Raw genomic sequence first — 17,241 nt, 5'->3', positions numbered from 1 at the left:
TGTCTCTTTTCTGTTCCCTCTATCAGGGAGAGTCATACTAGAAAAGAGCCAAAGAAACACACTCATGCTGGTGCCAAAGGCAGCGACTCTTCCTCTGGAGGTTCCCATTGGCTGCAAAGGGATCTGTGTGTGAGATTCATCGACAAACTCTACAAGGGAGGCAGATACTACAATGCTAAGGTAGCCATCCCTGGTACAGCAAGACTTCTGCTAATACCCCATCCAGGGTACCCATCCTTAGCCCTGTGCCTTGCAGCACCTCTGCTCCATGCTGTCTAGTTTAAAGTCTGGTTATTTTGTTTTCTTCTTTAGATGACCATTGAAGATGTGTTAACCCCAGATACCTGTGTGTGTCGGACAGACGATGGACAAATTCTAGATGGTAAGGATACTCTCTCTCTCAGTGTATAATAATAGGTTACTGTGGAAGTCTACTTGAATATATATTAAAGGGTTAATAAACAAGTAGTGATAACCTTTGTATGTCAGACCACAAAGAATCTATACCAGCTCCAATTAATTCGGAACACTGCAGCACGACTGGTAGAGGGTTGCAAGTAGTGAGACCACATTACACCCTTCTCCAAAAACTGCACTGGCTACTAGCAACTTACAAAGTCATATTTAAAGCTCTGTCTCTGATTTTCAAGGCCCTCAGACAAAATGGGCCTTAACTCTCTGCACACCTTTGAGGGTCTCTAAGATCTTTGAACTGTACTCCCATCAAGGGAAATCATGTGATCTGAAATAGACAGCTGCATGGGAATGAAGATTGTAGGAATCCTGTGTAACTTGTGGGATTCCCACAGGTATGGAAGAAGTTGCCACAACATTCCCACAGGGATGGAAGAAGTTGCTGTGTGATTCCTGCAGGAGTGTAGTCAAAATCTCTGGTGACTTCAGAATGAGGCTTGGAACACAGAGAGAGAGGCAATTGGAGCACCAGAATGAGGCTTGGAACATATAGAGAGAAGGCAGTTGGAGCGCCAGAATGAGGCTTGGAGCATTGGTTGAATAGTGAATACCATCCAAAAACCACTGTAGGCTTTTGGGGTTGGGACTTGGGAGAAAATAGAGTGCTGCAAGTAATTAATAGTGCTGACTCGTGTGGGGATGGAGGAGATAATTTGTGGGGATGGAATGGATCTGTGAGGGTGGGTAAGGGTTAGATTCTATTGGGGATAGGTGAAATTTCTGTCCCTGTGCAATTCTGTAATCTGAAACCTGCCAGCAAGCTTCCTCCCCCCACCTCCCCTCTCCCACTGTCTACAAGTGCAGCAAGTGTCTCCCAGATGGGCTACACCGAACTCGAGACTATCTCCACTTCAGGAAGCAAGTGAAAGCCTGTTTTTTTTAATGGCAGTGGCGACCGAGTATCCACTCACTCCGCACCTAGACTAGCTTTTAACTGACACCAATTCCACATACTTTATTTAAATGTACATATAACTTGCCCTCAGGCTAGCTACCCACTTATTTATCCCAGTTACTTTTGTCTTACCCATCTTGACTGCCTACTGTATATGTCCCAACTGCACTTGTTGTCTCCACTACCTAAAGAGGGTTTTCATTTTGTATCTGCTGACATTTATCATATTTCTGTTATTTGAATGTTCTACTGTTCTGTTTTAATGTGTACATGATTGCTGTTACTAGGATTTAATTTACCTATCTCCAAGTTTACCTCATTGTTCTGTGTAGTACGCTGATATTTCCTAATTTTACTATTGTTATGCTGAGAATTTGATGTAAGTTGTTCATATCAAGCTATGCTTGTTGTACACCACCTTGGGAGAATGTCTTCATAAAGGCAAACAAATCCAAATTTAAAATTCTGTTAAAAGAACTCAGTATACCTGTATCTAGCTTTCAAGATCTGTGCTCCCTTCTTCTGAAGCTAGTCACTGATGTATTAAACTACTCCAATAGTGAGATCACCTGCAGGTTATTTATTGACCCTTCTTTCTGCTGTATAATTGAACACTCACCATGCTTCCTCCTTCTCAGGCATAAGAGAGTCGATGTTGGAGACTGTAATTCCCAAAGCAGAGGATTGCTGGATTATGGTGGTGCTGGGACTGCACCGGGGTCAGGTGAGCACCAAGACTAGCTATTCATTTGCTGCCAGTAACCAGAGGGGAAACTGAAAGAGGGAAGGTCCCTGCTCTCTTCATTATGTCAGGGGGAGAGGGGGAGAATGTGTGATCATCCCATGAGTGTTTAAACTTTGAAGGAAGGGGTGACAATGTGTGTGTAATTCATAAAGGTTACTCTTTGTGGCCTTTAGGTTGGACGGATCCTTTGCAGGGATAAAGAGAAGAGCAGGGCCCTTGTGCAACTCCAAAGAGATGAAGTGAATGTGCTGAAACTTGACTTTGATTCTATCTGTCACTATGTTGGAGAATCAGACAACTGAGGGAAATCCTGACAGGGGCCAGATGACAGAACCAGTGCCTCAGCTCTAGGGCTGAAGAAGATCCTGGACCCAGAGGCTTGAACTCATGTGGCAGACACTTTACATGTCTCTGGGTACAAACGAGCCATTATTCCTGTGACAGCTCCAGAAAGCATCTGACTGGTTAAGAATGTGGTTCTGCAGATTGTATCCATATGGCCTGTGTTACATGTTTCTGTTGAATACATTTCTCCACTCTTATGACCCAGAATCTTACAGTCTTGCATAATGCTGGATACCTCTATATTTGTAGACTTGCTCTAGATGCCACAAATGCACACAGTGCTGAACTTCTCCAGAATCTCATAGTACTGATCTTCTCCAAAGTCATGGAAGTATCTGGAATCCCAGTGTCACACAGCACTGTGCTACCTCCCCATCTATGGAATTACCCAGAATCCCAGTCTCTCATAATGCTCCCTGTCCATGGAGTTAACCCCAAATCACACAGTCACATGGTACAGAATGGCCTCCAGCTATGGAATTGTCCAGAATCTCACAGACAGCATGCTAAATGCCTGGGTGGAATTCCCTGAATCTCTCAACCACTGGTAATGCTATGCACCTTCCCATCCACAAAATTACACAGAGCTCATAGCTGCTCTTGCTGCACAGAATTTTCCTTACTAAATGTATAGGGTTGCTTAACACAGGAGTAATTTTTATTATTTCTGTTTGTGCTGTAAATAAATTGCTTTCCTTTTATACATTGTCATATTACAGTTTCCTCACCAGTTTGAACAATATGGTTGTATGCTGTGTTGATAGTGCTGAAACCAACATAATTGGCCACTTTGGAGACTTTATTGCCTCTAGATCCCTTTAGTGCACAATCTTTACTTCAGCTCAGGACTGAAGCAAAGCTCTTGTAAGGGAACAGCAGGATCATCTGAGATGAAAAGTCATGAGTCCTATGAGGTGAAATGCTGCACAAGTGGGTATAGTAGCCACCCTACCCCTGAGGCTATCTGATTCAGAGCACCCAGGCCCAGACATACATCATAGGCAGGCTGTTGACCAGAGAACCTCCATGCTGCTGGAACTCCTGGATCAATAATACTTAACCTGGTCAAGGGAGGCATCCAGTTGTATCCTTCTCTTTCTGCTGCTATTTTGGAAAATCATGGCACCTGATCCCAGCAGTGCATCAAGACATGCCACCAGGATCTGTCTGTCAAGGCAGTGCTTCCAAATAAAGGAGATAATCCCTTATTTGGCAGACTGACACACTGCTCAGGGTCAGGTGCTGCCATTTTCAAGATGGCGATAAGAAGGGAAGGATGTTGTTGAATGCCTCTTCCTGGATCGAATAAGTATGATTGGTCCAAGGGTGGTCTGGTCCAGCGGTATGGAGACTCCTTGGTTAGAGGCCTCCCTTGTGCTGTTCCCTGGATCAGTTAGTCCTGGAGAAGAGCATGGGAGGTGTGGGGTTCACTGAGCCACCAGAGAAGTTTTGTGGGTTGAGGGTGGGGGCAGAGGTTAGCATAGGTGCCGACTCCGTGGGTGCTCAGCACCCACCGAAAGTTCCCTTTGCCAGCCCAGAATTTTAAAAGTCCCTCCCTCCCTCCGAGTTCCAGGGTCCTCCCTCCCAGTTTTAGGGTTGTCCTCCTCCCCCCTCCCCTCTCTCCCTCTCCCTCCCTCTCTCCCTCCTAGTTCCAGGGTCCCCCCTCCTTCCAAATTTTAAAAGTTATCTTACCTCGTCGGGGTTATGCCGGCAGCAGCAGTGAAAAGCGTGCAGGCTTGGCGCTTCAGCCCTTCCCTTCTCTCAGCTCTGGTCCTGCCCTTGCGGAAACAGGAAATGAGGGCGGGACCAGAGCTGAGAGAGGGGAAGGGCTGAAGTGCCGAGCCTGCATGCTTTTCACTGCTGCTGCTGCTGGCATAACCCCGATGAGGTAAGATGACTTAAAATTCGGAGGGAGGGGGGATCCTGGAACTCGGAGGGGGGGGGAGAGGACCCTGGAACTGGGAGGGAGGGACTGGAACTCGGAGGGGGGGAATGCATCACCTGTAAAAAAAATAAAAATTTCAGCACCCCCAATCATTTTGAAAAGTTGACTCCTATGGAGGTTAGGGAACCCAACCCTTTTTATTTTTGTTTAAAAAGGTCTCTCAGTGTATGAACCATTTCCTGCTCGTGTATGGACAGGAAAGGAACGACTATGCCCAATGCAGCAAATTACCACTGCTTTTTCTGTCACTGCACATTTTTGTAACTGAAATTTTTAGTAACTTATTCAAAACAGATTCAATGCATTAGTGAAGTCTTCTCCTTCCCACCACAACTGTAACAGAGATACAATAACCATCCTCACCCTGGTGCAAAACCTTACACCCTCTGCATGCGTAATAGTATTCTTCTCTCCCACTTCCATAGAAGTTCCCCCTCCAAGAGCAATGGGTTGTGTTTCGTCTTGGCTGTATGTGCCTCCACTGTATATACCTCATATAGTTTCCCTCCACTTCAAGTGTTTTCCCAAGCTGTAACTATATAGAACTTAGCTGAAATAAAAAGGTACCACACCAATACCTCCATCCCACCAGCCATGCCTAAAATTGTAGCATTCAATAAAACATACCTGGAGTTCCATGGGACCTCAATCTGCAGCCTGTCCTTCAGAGACAGTGAGACTTTACAATCTGGCTATCTCAGGGCCACCCTACCATATTTGTAACAATGATTCCTTTTACCCATATTCTCCTCAGCTGCCATATGCTTAGGAACTTTAGAATACTCACCAAGATATATAGCACTGATACTACCCCTCTCTTGACAGTATATATATTTTGATGCATTGGCATTCCACTGGATTTGGCTTCTTTTCCATTTCTATCCTAATCTCCTGCCAATGTAGACAGATGTGGTAGCCGTGTTAGTCCACTTCTAAAAGCAGTCAATAGAAATAGAATAGAAGGGGAAATGGAACTTGAAATACTGCCTTTCTGAGGTTTTTGCAACTACATTCAAAGCGGTTTACATATATTCAGGTACTTATTTTGTACCAGGGGCAATGGAGGGTTAAGTGACTTGCCCAGAGTCAAAATAAAACATAGAAAAGAAAATAAGATGATACGTTTTTTATTGGACTAACTTAATACATTTTTTGAATAGCTTTCGAAGGTAGCCCTTCTTAGATCAGAAATAAGCAAACATTTGATAAGTAACAGCATATATAAGTGAAACATCAAAGTATTTCAGTGACAGTCTGAAAGGATAAGGGAGGGATGGGCTAGGTGAGAAACAGAGAGGGCTGAGAGGATGAGGGACAGAGAGAGATGCATGGTGATCAGAGGGTGACAAAGCAGTGAAATTTTATGGTTTATAATGGACTAGAAAACCCAGATCTTTGTTAATTCCTGTCTGGTGGGTGTCAAAATATTTAATCATTTTGACTTCAAAGGTCTTGTGTTCCTGTATTGTTTTAAAGTTTCCCTTAAGTATTCTCACCATAAAATCATTAGTACAGTGTTCTGGTTTTGTAAAGTGCTGTCCCACAGAAGTAACATACTGGTTGGCACTGGCATTTTTCATATGATGTCTATGTAAATTAAATCTCTTATTCAGCATCTGGCTTGTTTCTCCAATATAGCATCCTTCGACACATTTTTTACACTGGATGACATATACTACATTAGAAGATGAGCATGTGAAGGATTCCTTTATGATGAATATTTTTCCTTTGTGAATGACTGTGGGGTCTTGTGAAATGTTTTGGCATAGTTTGCAGCTGGATATATTGCAAGGATGTGTGCCATTCTCTTCTTTATGGGTCTCTCTTGAGAGCTTGCTTCTCACTAGCTTATGTTTTAAATTGGGTGGCTGTTGGAAGGCCAGCACTGGTGGGGATGGGAATATCTCAGTAATTCATCCTCCTGGAGTAGTGGCTGCAGATTTCTTATGATTTTCCTCAGTTTTTCCAGCTCTGGATTGTATGTTACTATAAGGGGGGTTCTGTCTGTGGCTTTCTTTTCTTTGTATTGTAGCAGATTTTCCCTGGGTGTTTTGAGGGAGGAGGCATTATTCTTGGAGATTATTTGGGGGTTGTAGGAAATGCTTTACTTATAGAAAAGTAAAGTGATCCTACTATCTAATTTATGTTGCTCGCGTAAGCCTTCAAAAGTCTGGATTCTACCCTCCTTCAGCTGCCCCTTAGTGCACTGTTTTATTGTACAGTTTATTATGTCAACCCCAGAGAGGGCTGTTCTCTGTTGCCTGAGATCTGGGGCATTGATAAATAGAGACTGAGCAAAGCATTGTGTTTTCTCACACACAGTGAAGCCCTTAGTACTGCCCCCAATACTTCTGCTTCCTACTGAAAGAGCTGAACTTGTCTGCCTGTTTGGTATTGCAGTTTTGGTTCCCCTTATTTCTCATGATGGTTGACGAGCAAAAGTCCATGTCCAAAGGTAGATGTTTACAGTCACAAGATGCATCCCTGTGGGGGAGGGGGTAGTATTTGACAGAGATCAATGTTCACCTTCCATACCTGATCTAAAGATAGCTGAAGAGAGCAGCCAGTTCAGTATCCTGTAAGATTCTGATAAGGATAAAGCTGAACTGCTTCTTCTCAGAAGCTTTGCCCAGAGCCCAACTAGGATATGGGATAGGGTATATATACTGCCTTTTGTGGTTATAATCAAAGTGGTTTACATATTATATACAGGTGCTTATTTTTATACCTGGGGTAATGGAGGGTTAAGTGACTTGCCCAGAGTCACAAGGAACTACAGTGGGAGTCAAACCCAGTTCACCAGAATCAAAGCCCACTGCATTAACCACTAGTACTCTTCCTCTCACTTGCATGAGACTCTTAAGCTAATGACCCTGACTCCAAATTTATTCAGAATTTCAGATTTGGAAGAGTCCATCTTCCAAACTTCTAGACAGGTGTACAGATCAGTAGGACCCAAAGCAGTCCAAAACAAGTAAAGTCAGAAACACAGTTTATACCTAATTGTTCAATCACCCTTAGGATTCGCCTTTGGATTTAAACAGCAATACCATGCGCATGTAAGGTCTGGATAAACAAATTTAAAACAATCAAAGTTTAACACAAATGCCCATAATATGTAATACTTGGTAGCAATAATTAAACAGTGATGGAATATTAACATTGCAGGCAGCCTGAGCCAACAGGTTTATTTTCCACTGAACATAATTAACTTTGTTTGAACTTGGCAGCTAATAGTGTGCAGAACTGAACAGTAGTGCCACAATTAAACTGACTCTGGACAGAACTTCTGCATGAAGGAAGCTCTTCCCTCATTATTCAATACCTCTCTGAATTAGTAATAATAAAAAAAAAGCAAGTGCATTTTTTGTGATATTCCACAAAAGAAGCAAGTTCCCACATACCATCTTTTTCGTTTGATGTATACATGGCATAAAAGATGTTAACTGCTCCCAGGTTTCAACCTAATTAATGTTTATTAAAACTTTAAAAAAAAATACCTTTTGTTCTTTTAAATAGTGTCTCTGATTGTTGAGCACATGATTCTCATAATGTGTGTTTTGGTGGCCCTTTACTAGGTGAAAACATCTCTGCACGAATACAGGGAGTCCCTATGACACAGTGATTATGATTTAGAACTAATTACTACTCTAACCGATTAAACTGATACTTCCTCTGTGTACATCCATATGCTGCACAAGCTGGCATGTTTGAAAATATAAGTTTGAGATCAAATAAAAATGCTACCAAAAATAAAGAACGACAATGTGGATACAGCAGCTCATAGGTTTGTTTGCTTTGTTTTGGGTGAATGGGAATGATGGCTGCACAGAAGAGAGGGAAAGGGAGATAGATTAACCTTATTGGCTTCAGCTTTTTCAGGTCATGCTATCTTCTGCCGCAATCTAACTTCCTTGCCTGGGATGCTTCTTAATCTGTAGTGACCTGACAATCAATGGAGGGGTCCCTAAAAGGGGAGGATTTAGAGTTCTTTGGAGTGCTTCAGTTAAGGCTATTTTGTGGGTGTGAGTTCTGTCAAGGAGGTTTGATTGAGAACAGGAGACAGAATGAGGCTATCTAGCCCATTATATGGATTGAAGCCAGTAGATGGAGCTTGCCACTACACTGGTTCACCCAAAACAATAGCAAAAGATTATTTGAAATAACAGACTGCTTATGTGTGGTCCATGTGTAAAAAAAAGTCAAAAGCTGTTCCAGTTGGATAAGCATTGCCTTAAAATGTGGAGGACAAAATTATATAATTATATTTTTTTTCTTTTTACTTATTTTACAGCTTTTTAATTTATTTGAAACCTTCCAATATGTAGATATAACTATCATGAAATCAAAACTGAATATCACTAAAACAAAAGTTTTTGTAGCTAGTAGAAATGGCTCTAATAAAGACTGTATTTTGTGTTTATTTGTCTACACTGTTTTATGCAATACAGTAATACATGGCCAGATTTTAGTGAGGGTATCCTGTTTACTGATGGGTTTGTCTTAACTGTTGTTGTAATCTGCCTTGGGAAGCCCGGTGTTATAAAGACTGGAAGTAAACTTTTAAACTCTTGGGAAGCCTGGTGTTATAAAGACGAAGTAAACTTTTAAACTCTCCTTTCACTGGAGAACATGGAATCACATCTTTACCTCATCTCTTTTGTACAAATGGCTTATTTTGTTTTGAGCATGTTTCAGGGACAAGTGGTTTTCATAAGTTAAAATAATAAAAATAAATATTTTCTTTAATGCAGATCTCTCATTTGTTTAAACATAACTAAATGGGCTATAAGTCCCTAATGCAGTCCATTGGTTTTCTTATATTTTGTCCTTGTGATGACTTATATACTGGAAATATAGTGAGACAGAATAATAGAATTAACATCCAAAATGTATTAATGAACATTATAATTGTGTGCACATTTTGGGTAATAATTGAGAAAATACTGTTGATATATATATATATATATAGAGAGAGAGAGAGAGAGAGAGAGAGAGAGAGAGAGAGAGAGAGCAGAACTGGGCAATGTTGGCACATTTAGACTGATTCTGGATTTCTGCATGGAGGTAGCTCTGCCCTCATGATTGAATATCTCTTTTAAATAGTAGTAATAAACAATATTAAGTGTATTTTTATTATAAAGTATAACTACATTCCACAAAACAAAAGGAGCAAGTTCCCACAAACCATCTTTCTCATGATCTAGGCACAGAAAAAAAAAGATTTTAAATACTCGAAGGTTTCAACCTAATTCATGTTTAATGTGGGTTATTAATGTCATAAATAAGTAGGTAGATTCTCATAATATGGTGTCTTTTAGTGGTCCTTTACTAGGAGCAAAAAAAAAAAAAAATATCTGCACGAACCACAAATACAATACGTTAGTGCCCCTATAACCAGCCCCTCCTTTAACACACTGATTACGATTTATTGCAAATTATTACTCTGCCTATTAAAACTTATTCTGTTATACTTTCTCAATGTACATCCGTATGTTGCACAAGCTGACATGTTTGAAAATATAAGTGATATTAAATAAAAATGCTACCAACAATAAAGAACGAGAACGTGGATGCAGCAGCTCATAGGTTTGATTTGTTTTGAGTGTACACAAAACGACGGTTGCGCGCGGGGAAGGGGAAAGAGAGATCAAACATCAGTGGCTTCAACTTTTTGACGTTATGCCGTCTCCTGCTCTGTCTCAATCAAATCTCTTTATGTTTGCGGAACTTGAAAGCCGCCATGGCCGGAGCAGCGCAACCTCTCTCCTTGTATCCTATCCTACTGGCCGCCAAGGCTTCTTTAGCCGCATTTATAGTGGGGGGGTCCGCTATATGGGCTACTTTCCCCTTTTTATAACCTTGCTGATTTTTAGCAGTTTTTCTCTGCTGATTCACCAGTTTGCCCGGGTCCAGTAGAGCGAGACGAGTCCTAGGTTTGCGACAACAACCCCGACCCGGTGCATCATAGACCTGCAGAGCTGATCTCTCCCCCCCCCCCCCCCGGCTACAAAGTATAAACACCACATTATATAGGGTATGGAGATGCAAAACCAGGACTGGCCGCCTCTAGTCTCCCTCACTGGAGCAGGGCACTTCGGTAGCTGGCCTGTATAGGTATTTGCACTAGACTGTAAATGCTATAGAGTGGGGGCTGTGACCTTTTGCCCCAGGTACAAAATAAGTACCTGTTTATAATATGTAAACTGCTTTTGCCAGTAACCACAGAAAAGAGGTATATCTAGTCCCATCTCCTTTTCCTTTGTGCACGATGCTGTAGGAATGTGTAAAGCAGTGGTGTAATATTGCTGGGCAGGGCTGGCCTGGCTGTGGAGGAGTGTGACATGGCTTTGTTTTGTAAAGTCCTCATTGAGCAGGTCAGTTTGAGCCAGCATAGGCAATGAGGGAAAGGAGCTGGGCTATGGCTTTATATGGGATGCGGGGGGGGGGGGGGGGGGGAGTGCTATAAGGTCGATTGAGGGAGATGAGATAGTGTATATTATTGTTTCCTTGACTAGCAGTTTACAGCACACTGACGGTTCCCTTTCCTTCTTGCCTGGAGGCCCAGATTGCCCATGATACCCTTGCCCCAGATGCCGAGCCTCGAAGAGGTGGCATCACCAAGCAGCTCTCTGTGAACAGAAATATCCTTCACGTGTAAGTGCCCTTTTGGGGAAAATCAGGTTTCTCCGTTTCAGGAGTACAGGTTGTATTTGGAGATATTAGCGGGTTGAGGAATGCTGTGAGGAATTGGGGGCATTGCTCTGTAAATCTGAAAAATGCAATATCCTTGTATTGGAAGTTATGGGTCATAATAATGGCAAGCATAATAAAACACTTTTCTAAAGCAAGAAAGAAAAAAAAGAGAGAGAGGCTGGAGAGCACTGAGCAAGTGAAGGAGTCTGTGGAGTGGTGCAAACCTAGGTGAAGAAATAAATGTACCAGAATGTCACTTGCGTTGAACTACTACTTGAAAAGGCATGAGCTTAATCCAACCCCTTTATCCAAAATCTTAAAAAAAAAAAAAAAAAAGTCTGCTCATAACATTTAGTATTCAGCAATTCCCAAGCTGTAAGCTTCTAGCTTAAAATGGGGTATTCACATTGGAGATGATATGGAGGGAGAATAACTGAGTTTCCCTACATTGCCTCACCTAAAAGACTTAATGGAAATCTTAGGCCTTGATGTGTCTGGATAACAGCAGTTGCTGCTTGCTAAATGCCTTGGGCCCCTGTATCAGTGCTGCTGATAACACGCAATCTGGATAGTGCTGGGGCGGTGTGAGGGTGGAGTTAATAGTTATTCAGAAAAATTGCTGTATCAGATAGTGGTTTGGATGTTGCTGCTATATAGATACTTGATGCACTTCCCGCCGGTTGCTATTCAGATAACAGCACTGTGAATAATTTTAAACTGTGGCTGATATTTTAAAAAAGTGCTAACTGTGGAGGTTAAATCTGGACACCTAAAGGTTTATGATAACCTATTTTTAATATCCAGTAATAGCCCAGTTCTATTGCATGGAGCTATAAAACTGAAACTTGCTGTCCAGTGTGACTCTGTGCAACAAGCCTCTAGATAAGAGATACTTGACCAAATTTCCTATCAGGCAACAGTAGTCTTCCTTCAAATATGAAGTAAATTGGCTCTTAGAGTAAGTTAAGAAATGTGATTTCCTACTGTGATTCCTGCCTGCTTTGCATTTATAATATTAGACATTTAAAAGAAAACTGTGGTTAAAAACACTCCCAAGAAAATAACTGGAGCCGTTCCTATGACTGAGTTAGTATGACGCACTTCATATTGCAGATGGTTATCAGAACCAGGTGAGAGTAATGTTTAGTCATCATTTTTGGCAGGTTTATTTGTGTGCTGGGAGTCAGGATTGAAAAATCATACTCCCTGATCCTGGCTGTGGAAAGGAAGAAAAGGGGCCTTTACCCCACCGAGCAGCCAGCTGTGGATCTCGTGTGTGTGTGAGGAACGCTGGATTGTGCTTTGCTCCTTTTGCTGCCACAGGGAAGCCCTGTGAAGACTAGGGATATAACTGATTTTAAAATAGCTTTGAATGCTTTTGGAGGTCAGATTTATAGGCAGTTATTAAACACATCAACTTGGGTTTCTTCACATCATGCTTCTGAGAGTGGTTTGGATATTAACATGCACAGACATAAAGGTTAACTAGAAATACAACAATATGTCTTAAAGGCTGGACTTTCCTATTAGGATCTGCTGGCTACTGTTGGAGACAGTATGCTGGGCTCAGTGAGGTCAACCAGTGGTCCAGCATGGCACCTCTTACATTCTTATTTAAATCAAAGAATGGGGAGGTACAAAGTGTTGTCCCTGCAAGGAAAACAGTATTGCAAAGAATCTATCCTTAAAAATGGAAAGGGAAGCAACTGCAGCACTGAAAGATAGCCTCCTGGAGGATAACCTCCACAGCCACTGCAAAGGTTCAGTACTCTGAGAAACTTTTGTTGTCATATAGCAGAAGAACTGTCCTTTTTTGGCTGCATCACCTTCATTGGTTGATGATTGGATGCCTGACTAAGGCAATTATGCCGAAACACAGCCCATGTTATTTATTTATTATTACATTTGTACCCCGCGCTTTCCCACTCAAAGCAGGTTCAATGCGGCTTACATAGTAATAGGGATTACAGGTTATTGATAGTGAAACTTGATATGGAAAATATAAGTTAAGTAAAGCAGAATAATAGAAGATATAGGTGGGTAGAGATGTGCAAGTGTTGGGTAAATAGGTTCATAGGATTAGTTTGGTTCATTTGTTCATAGTGTTGAGACTATCTTTCAACCATTGTACATCATACGTTTAGTTTTAGTTTATTTATAAAGTTACTAGTGGTTAGGGTGGTGGACTTTGGTCCTGGGGAACTGAGGAACTGAGTTTGATTCCCACTTCAGGCACAGGCAGCTCCTTGTGATTCTGGGCAAGTCACTTAACCCTCCATTGCCCCATGTAGTTGGGGGGAAGAGGGGGTGGTGGTTGGGAGGCGAGGATAGTGGAGGGCAGACTTATACGGTCTGTACCAGAGCCGGTGATGGGAGGCGGGACTGGTGGTTGGGAGGCGGGAAATACTGCTGGGCAGACTTATATGGTCTGTGCCCTGAAAAGGACAGGTACAAATTCAAGGTAAGGTATACACATATGAGTTTGTCTTGGGCAGACTGGATGGACCATACAGGTCTTTTTCTGCCGTCATCTACTATGTTTACTATGTTACTATGTTATGTAAGCCGCATTGAGCCTGCCATGAGTGGGAAAGCGCGGGGTACAAATGTAACAGAAATAAAATAAAAATAAATCCCATTCATTAAAAGGATGTCTGAGCAGCTTACATGTTAAAACATAAAGTAGAGTAAGAAAATAATAGAGCGTTGGAAAGCGGATTGGGTAGAACTACAATTTTCATATAGGATAGAAGAGGGGGTGAAAGGAAAGGAGGACTAAGACTGGTCTGAGCGGTCTAACAGATTCCATCTCCATGGATTTTTCTAATGGGTTTAGGAGTACGCATTAGAAAAAAGGAATGTTTTTAGATTAATTTTAAAGTTTTGAAGTGATGATTTGAAGAAAGAACCAAAACACATAAAGTCCACACTTACTGTTCACTAATGCATCATACATTCACCTCTGAACTCTCATTCCCGTATTATCACATCATTCATACCTTTAATCACAGAAAGATATATACCATATGTCTTCATGCCTTTTTATCGCCCTCTAAGCTCCCATTGTTTCCTTCCAAAGTTTCAATGTTTGTGCTCCATTGTTACATTCTTTAACGACACCTCAATTGTTTCGCATAACTCTGCACAATGTAATCCATAACCAATCTGTAACAAATTGTATCTCCTACATTTAACTCATATTGTAAGCCACACTGAACCCGCAAAAAGGTGGGAAAATGTGGGATACAAATGCAATAAATAAATAAAAATAAATAAATGTCTGTTGGCGTAGGGACTGGGGTAATTTGTTCCAGAGTTCAGGGCCTTGAACTGAAAAGATGGCTTTTCTAGTGTGTTGATGGATGACTTCTCAGAAGGATGGGATTACCAGTAAGTTTTGAAATGATGAACGCAATGTTCTAGTGCTCGAGTATGGGGTTAGGTTGCGGGAAAGATAAGGGGTTCGCAAGACTGGTGAATTTTAAAGACCAAAAGTAGGACTTCATAAATTACGTGATGGGGTAATGAGAGCCAGTGTGCTTCTTTCAGTAGCATAGTAACACAGTCAAACTTTTTTTTACCATGGATGAGTTTAATCGCAGTGTTTCGGACTATTTGTAGATGCCTGATATCTGATTTTCTAAGGCCTATATAAAGGGAGTTGCGGTAGTCTAGTTTGCTGATAATGAAAGAATGGATGAGTATGTTTAGTGCTGGTGGGTCAATAAAAGGACGAATTGAGCATATTTGTCACAATTTGTGGAATCATTGTCGGATCACAGTAGAGATATGCAGTTGAAAGGAGAGCGTATCATCTAAGATAACATCTAACATTTTCATAGTAGGCGATTGAGGAATAACAGTTGTGCCTAAAAGGATCGGTTATGATAAGGAGGCTTTGGGATTGTTTGAGAAGAGGACGTTGCTAGATTTGTTTGGATTATCAATTTATTTTCTTTAAGCCAGTTACAGATCTGTTTCTGGTTGTGGTTGATATTCTAAATCATATGAGCATTGGAATAGTCTATGACATGTAACAACTGAATGTCATCTGTATATACATATGCGGTAAAACTTAACGATTGCGCAAGTGTAAGTAGTGGGGCTGGGAAAATGTTATACATAGGGGACAATATCGATCCTTGTGGGACTCCCGAACATAAGTTGTTTAACAATTACATTATCTTGGAAAGTCTTGGATCATCAGATGTTTTTTTATATTTGTTCATTCCCAGTGTGGTGTTCTGCCACTTTTTGTGTTGTGTGGGAATCGTATGGTTTCCTCCTTTTTGTGGTCAATTTATAGCTCTCCAGGTGAATGCCCAGCTTGCAGTACCTAACAGCCAGCTCTTATCCCAAACAGCCACTGTCAGCATGCTTAACTTTTGCAGAGTATTGTTTGGAATCAGTCAGTAGCCTTGTTGTGGTATCTCTTGAGTAGATTGAATACTACAAATGTTACAACTCTTCCTGACCACTAGCTCTTCTGTTACAGGCAGTGGCAAGCAGACGAAGCCAGGATCCTGCGTGTCTCCGTCAGCAGCTTCCTGGATCTGCTATCTCTCACTGTGCAGACAATGGATAGGTTTGGTCCCCCTTTGGACAGTAACCTCTAGTACTTCTGGATGCTTGGTGGAGAGATGGGACCTGTTAATGGAACTTTGTGCAAAAGTAGCCCAGAGGCACAAGCAACACTTTCACTGACATGTTTTTTGCTGCAGGAGCCTAGACTTGGGGATTAGGTTATCACTTGGACATTTTTGCTTTCTTACATTCTGCTTTCAGATGTGACCTCTTGATCCTTCCCCAGTCCGCCATCCTTGCTGTGATTGAGGCCTGAAAAACATTTGGAATAAACTAAGAGAAATGTGTTTTTGTTTCTTAGAAAAAACAATGGTTCAAGCTTGAAAGAAATGTATCCAATAAATAATCTTGTGTTCCTAGTCTGTTCTAGTCCTGTATCACAAGTGTCTAAATATCTGGGGACCATTCACAATGTTTGCTGTACTTTAATAAATTCTGATATTTAAAGGTGACATTATAACAACAAAAAAGGTAAGTTTGTCTAGTTATTTGGGAATAGTCAGGTACAAGGAATGAGTCCTTGGATCTTTCTCTGCATTTGTGTCTTCCTACCCTTGGTCTGACCCTGTGCATTCATGTATTTACAGGTAACCAGAGGAGATTTTGAAGTTTGTCTTGCAGCCAGTGTGGTATTGAAGTAACTGGAAGCACATGCAAATTCAGTGCCAGTCTGCATGTGAAGGAAGCTACGGAGCTTGGTACTGTTCCACCAGAGGCAAGAATAATGGCCTCGAAGTCCAGAGGTGGAGGTTTTGGGCCAGCTCTGGAGATGGCGATGGGAACTCCTGCCATTGGAGTGGAGGGCCCTTCCCACCTGGAGCCTACTGCTTTGCATGGAGGAGACACTTTGGATAGTCTGTCTGGGGCTGCTCCAGGGGGCATTGGATTCCCTCTAGAGTTCATAAGAAGACATACTGGGACAGACCAAAGCTCCATCAAGCCCAGTATCCTTTTCCAGCAGTGGCCAATCCAGGTCACAAGTATCTGGCAAGATCCCAGAACAGTATATCAGATTTTATGCTGCTTATTGTAGAAATTAGCAGTGGATTTTTCCCAAGTCCATCTTAATATTGATTTATGGACTTTTAGGAAATTAGCCAAAACTTTTTTTAAACCCTGCTAAGCTAACTGCTTTTACCACATTCTCTGGCAATGATTTCCAAAGTTTAATTACACGTTGAGTGAAAGATTTTCTCTGGTTTGTTTTAAATTTACTACTTACTAGCTTCATCACGTGCCTTTAGTCCTAGTCCTTTTGGAAGGAGTATACAAGCAATTTACGTCTACCTGTCCTACTCCAGTATTTTATAGACCTCTATCTTGTCTCTTCCCCAAGCTGAAGAGTCCTAGCTGCTTTAGCCTTTCCTCATAGGAAAGTCGTCCCATCCCCTTTATCCTTTTCATTGCTCTTCTCTGTACCTTTTCTAATTCCAATTCCACTATCTTTTTTGAGATGCGATGACCAGAATTGCACACAGTCTTTTAGGTGCGGTTGCACCATGGAGCAATACAAAGGCAATATAGCATTCTCATTTTTGTTTTCCATCCCTCTCCTAA

At 41.6% G+C, this 17,241-nt stretch overlaps 2 protein-coding genes across 2 annotated transcripts in view; both read left to right on the top strand.

The window, feature by feature from the left end:
- Positions 1-3,162, top strand: part of GPKOW (G-patch domain and KOW motifs) — a 34,146-nt gene extending 30,984 nt beyond the window's left edge. Inside the window, 4 exon segments of the mRNA XM_030194249.1 lie at positions 27-180; positions 313-382; positions 2,008-2,093; positions 2,288-3,162. Of these exon segments, the coding sequence (XP_030050109.1) occupies positions 27-180; positions 313-382; positions 2,008-2,093; positions 2,288-2,416 (439 nt within the window). The 3' untranslated portion in view covers positions 2,417-3,162.
- A 6,960-nt stretch (positions 3,163-10,122) lies between these two features.
- Positions 10,123-16,040, top strand: LAGE3 (L antigen family member 3). Its single transcript, XM_030192436.1, has 3 exons — positions 10,123-10,176; positions 10,933-11,061; positions 15,596-16,040. Exons 1-3 carry the CDS (start codon positions 10,148-10,150, stop codon positions 15,714-15,716), a joined length of 279 nt encoding a protein of 92 aa, XP_030048296.1. The 5' UTR covers positions 10,123-10,147; the 3' UTR covers positions 15,717-16,040.
- The last annotated feature ends 1,201 nt before the right edge of the window (positions 16,041-17,241 follow it).

Source organism: Microcaecilia unicolor, chromosome 2 (genome assembly GCF_901765095.1).
Source record: "Microcaecilia unicolor chromosome 2, aMicUni1.1, whole genome shotgun sequence".
Lineage (NCBI taxonomy): Eukaryota > Metazoa > Chordata > Amphibia > Gymnophiona > Siphonopidae > Microcaecilia > Microcaecilia unicolor.
Note: the sequence above shows the minus strand (reverse complement) of the source record. Positions and strands in the feature narration are given on the sequence as shown.

Excerpts from the sequence above, each read along its gene's own strand:
- LAGE3 (XM_030192436.1), top strand. The coding sequence starts at position 10,148 with ATGGCCGGAGCAGCGCAACCTCTCTCCTT. Across the intron at positions 10,177-10,932 it reads GCAGCGCAACCTCTCTCCTT|CACACTGACGGTTCCCTTTC; the intron begins GTATCCTATCCT and ends AGCAGTTTACAG. Across the intron at positions 11,062-15,595 it reads AACAGAAATATCCTTCACGT|GCAGTGGCAAGCAGACGAAG; the intron begins GTAAGTGCCCTT and ends CTTCTGTTACAG.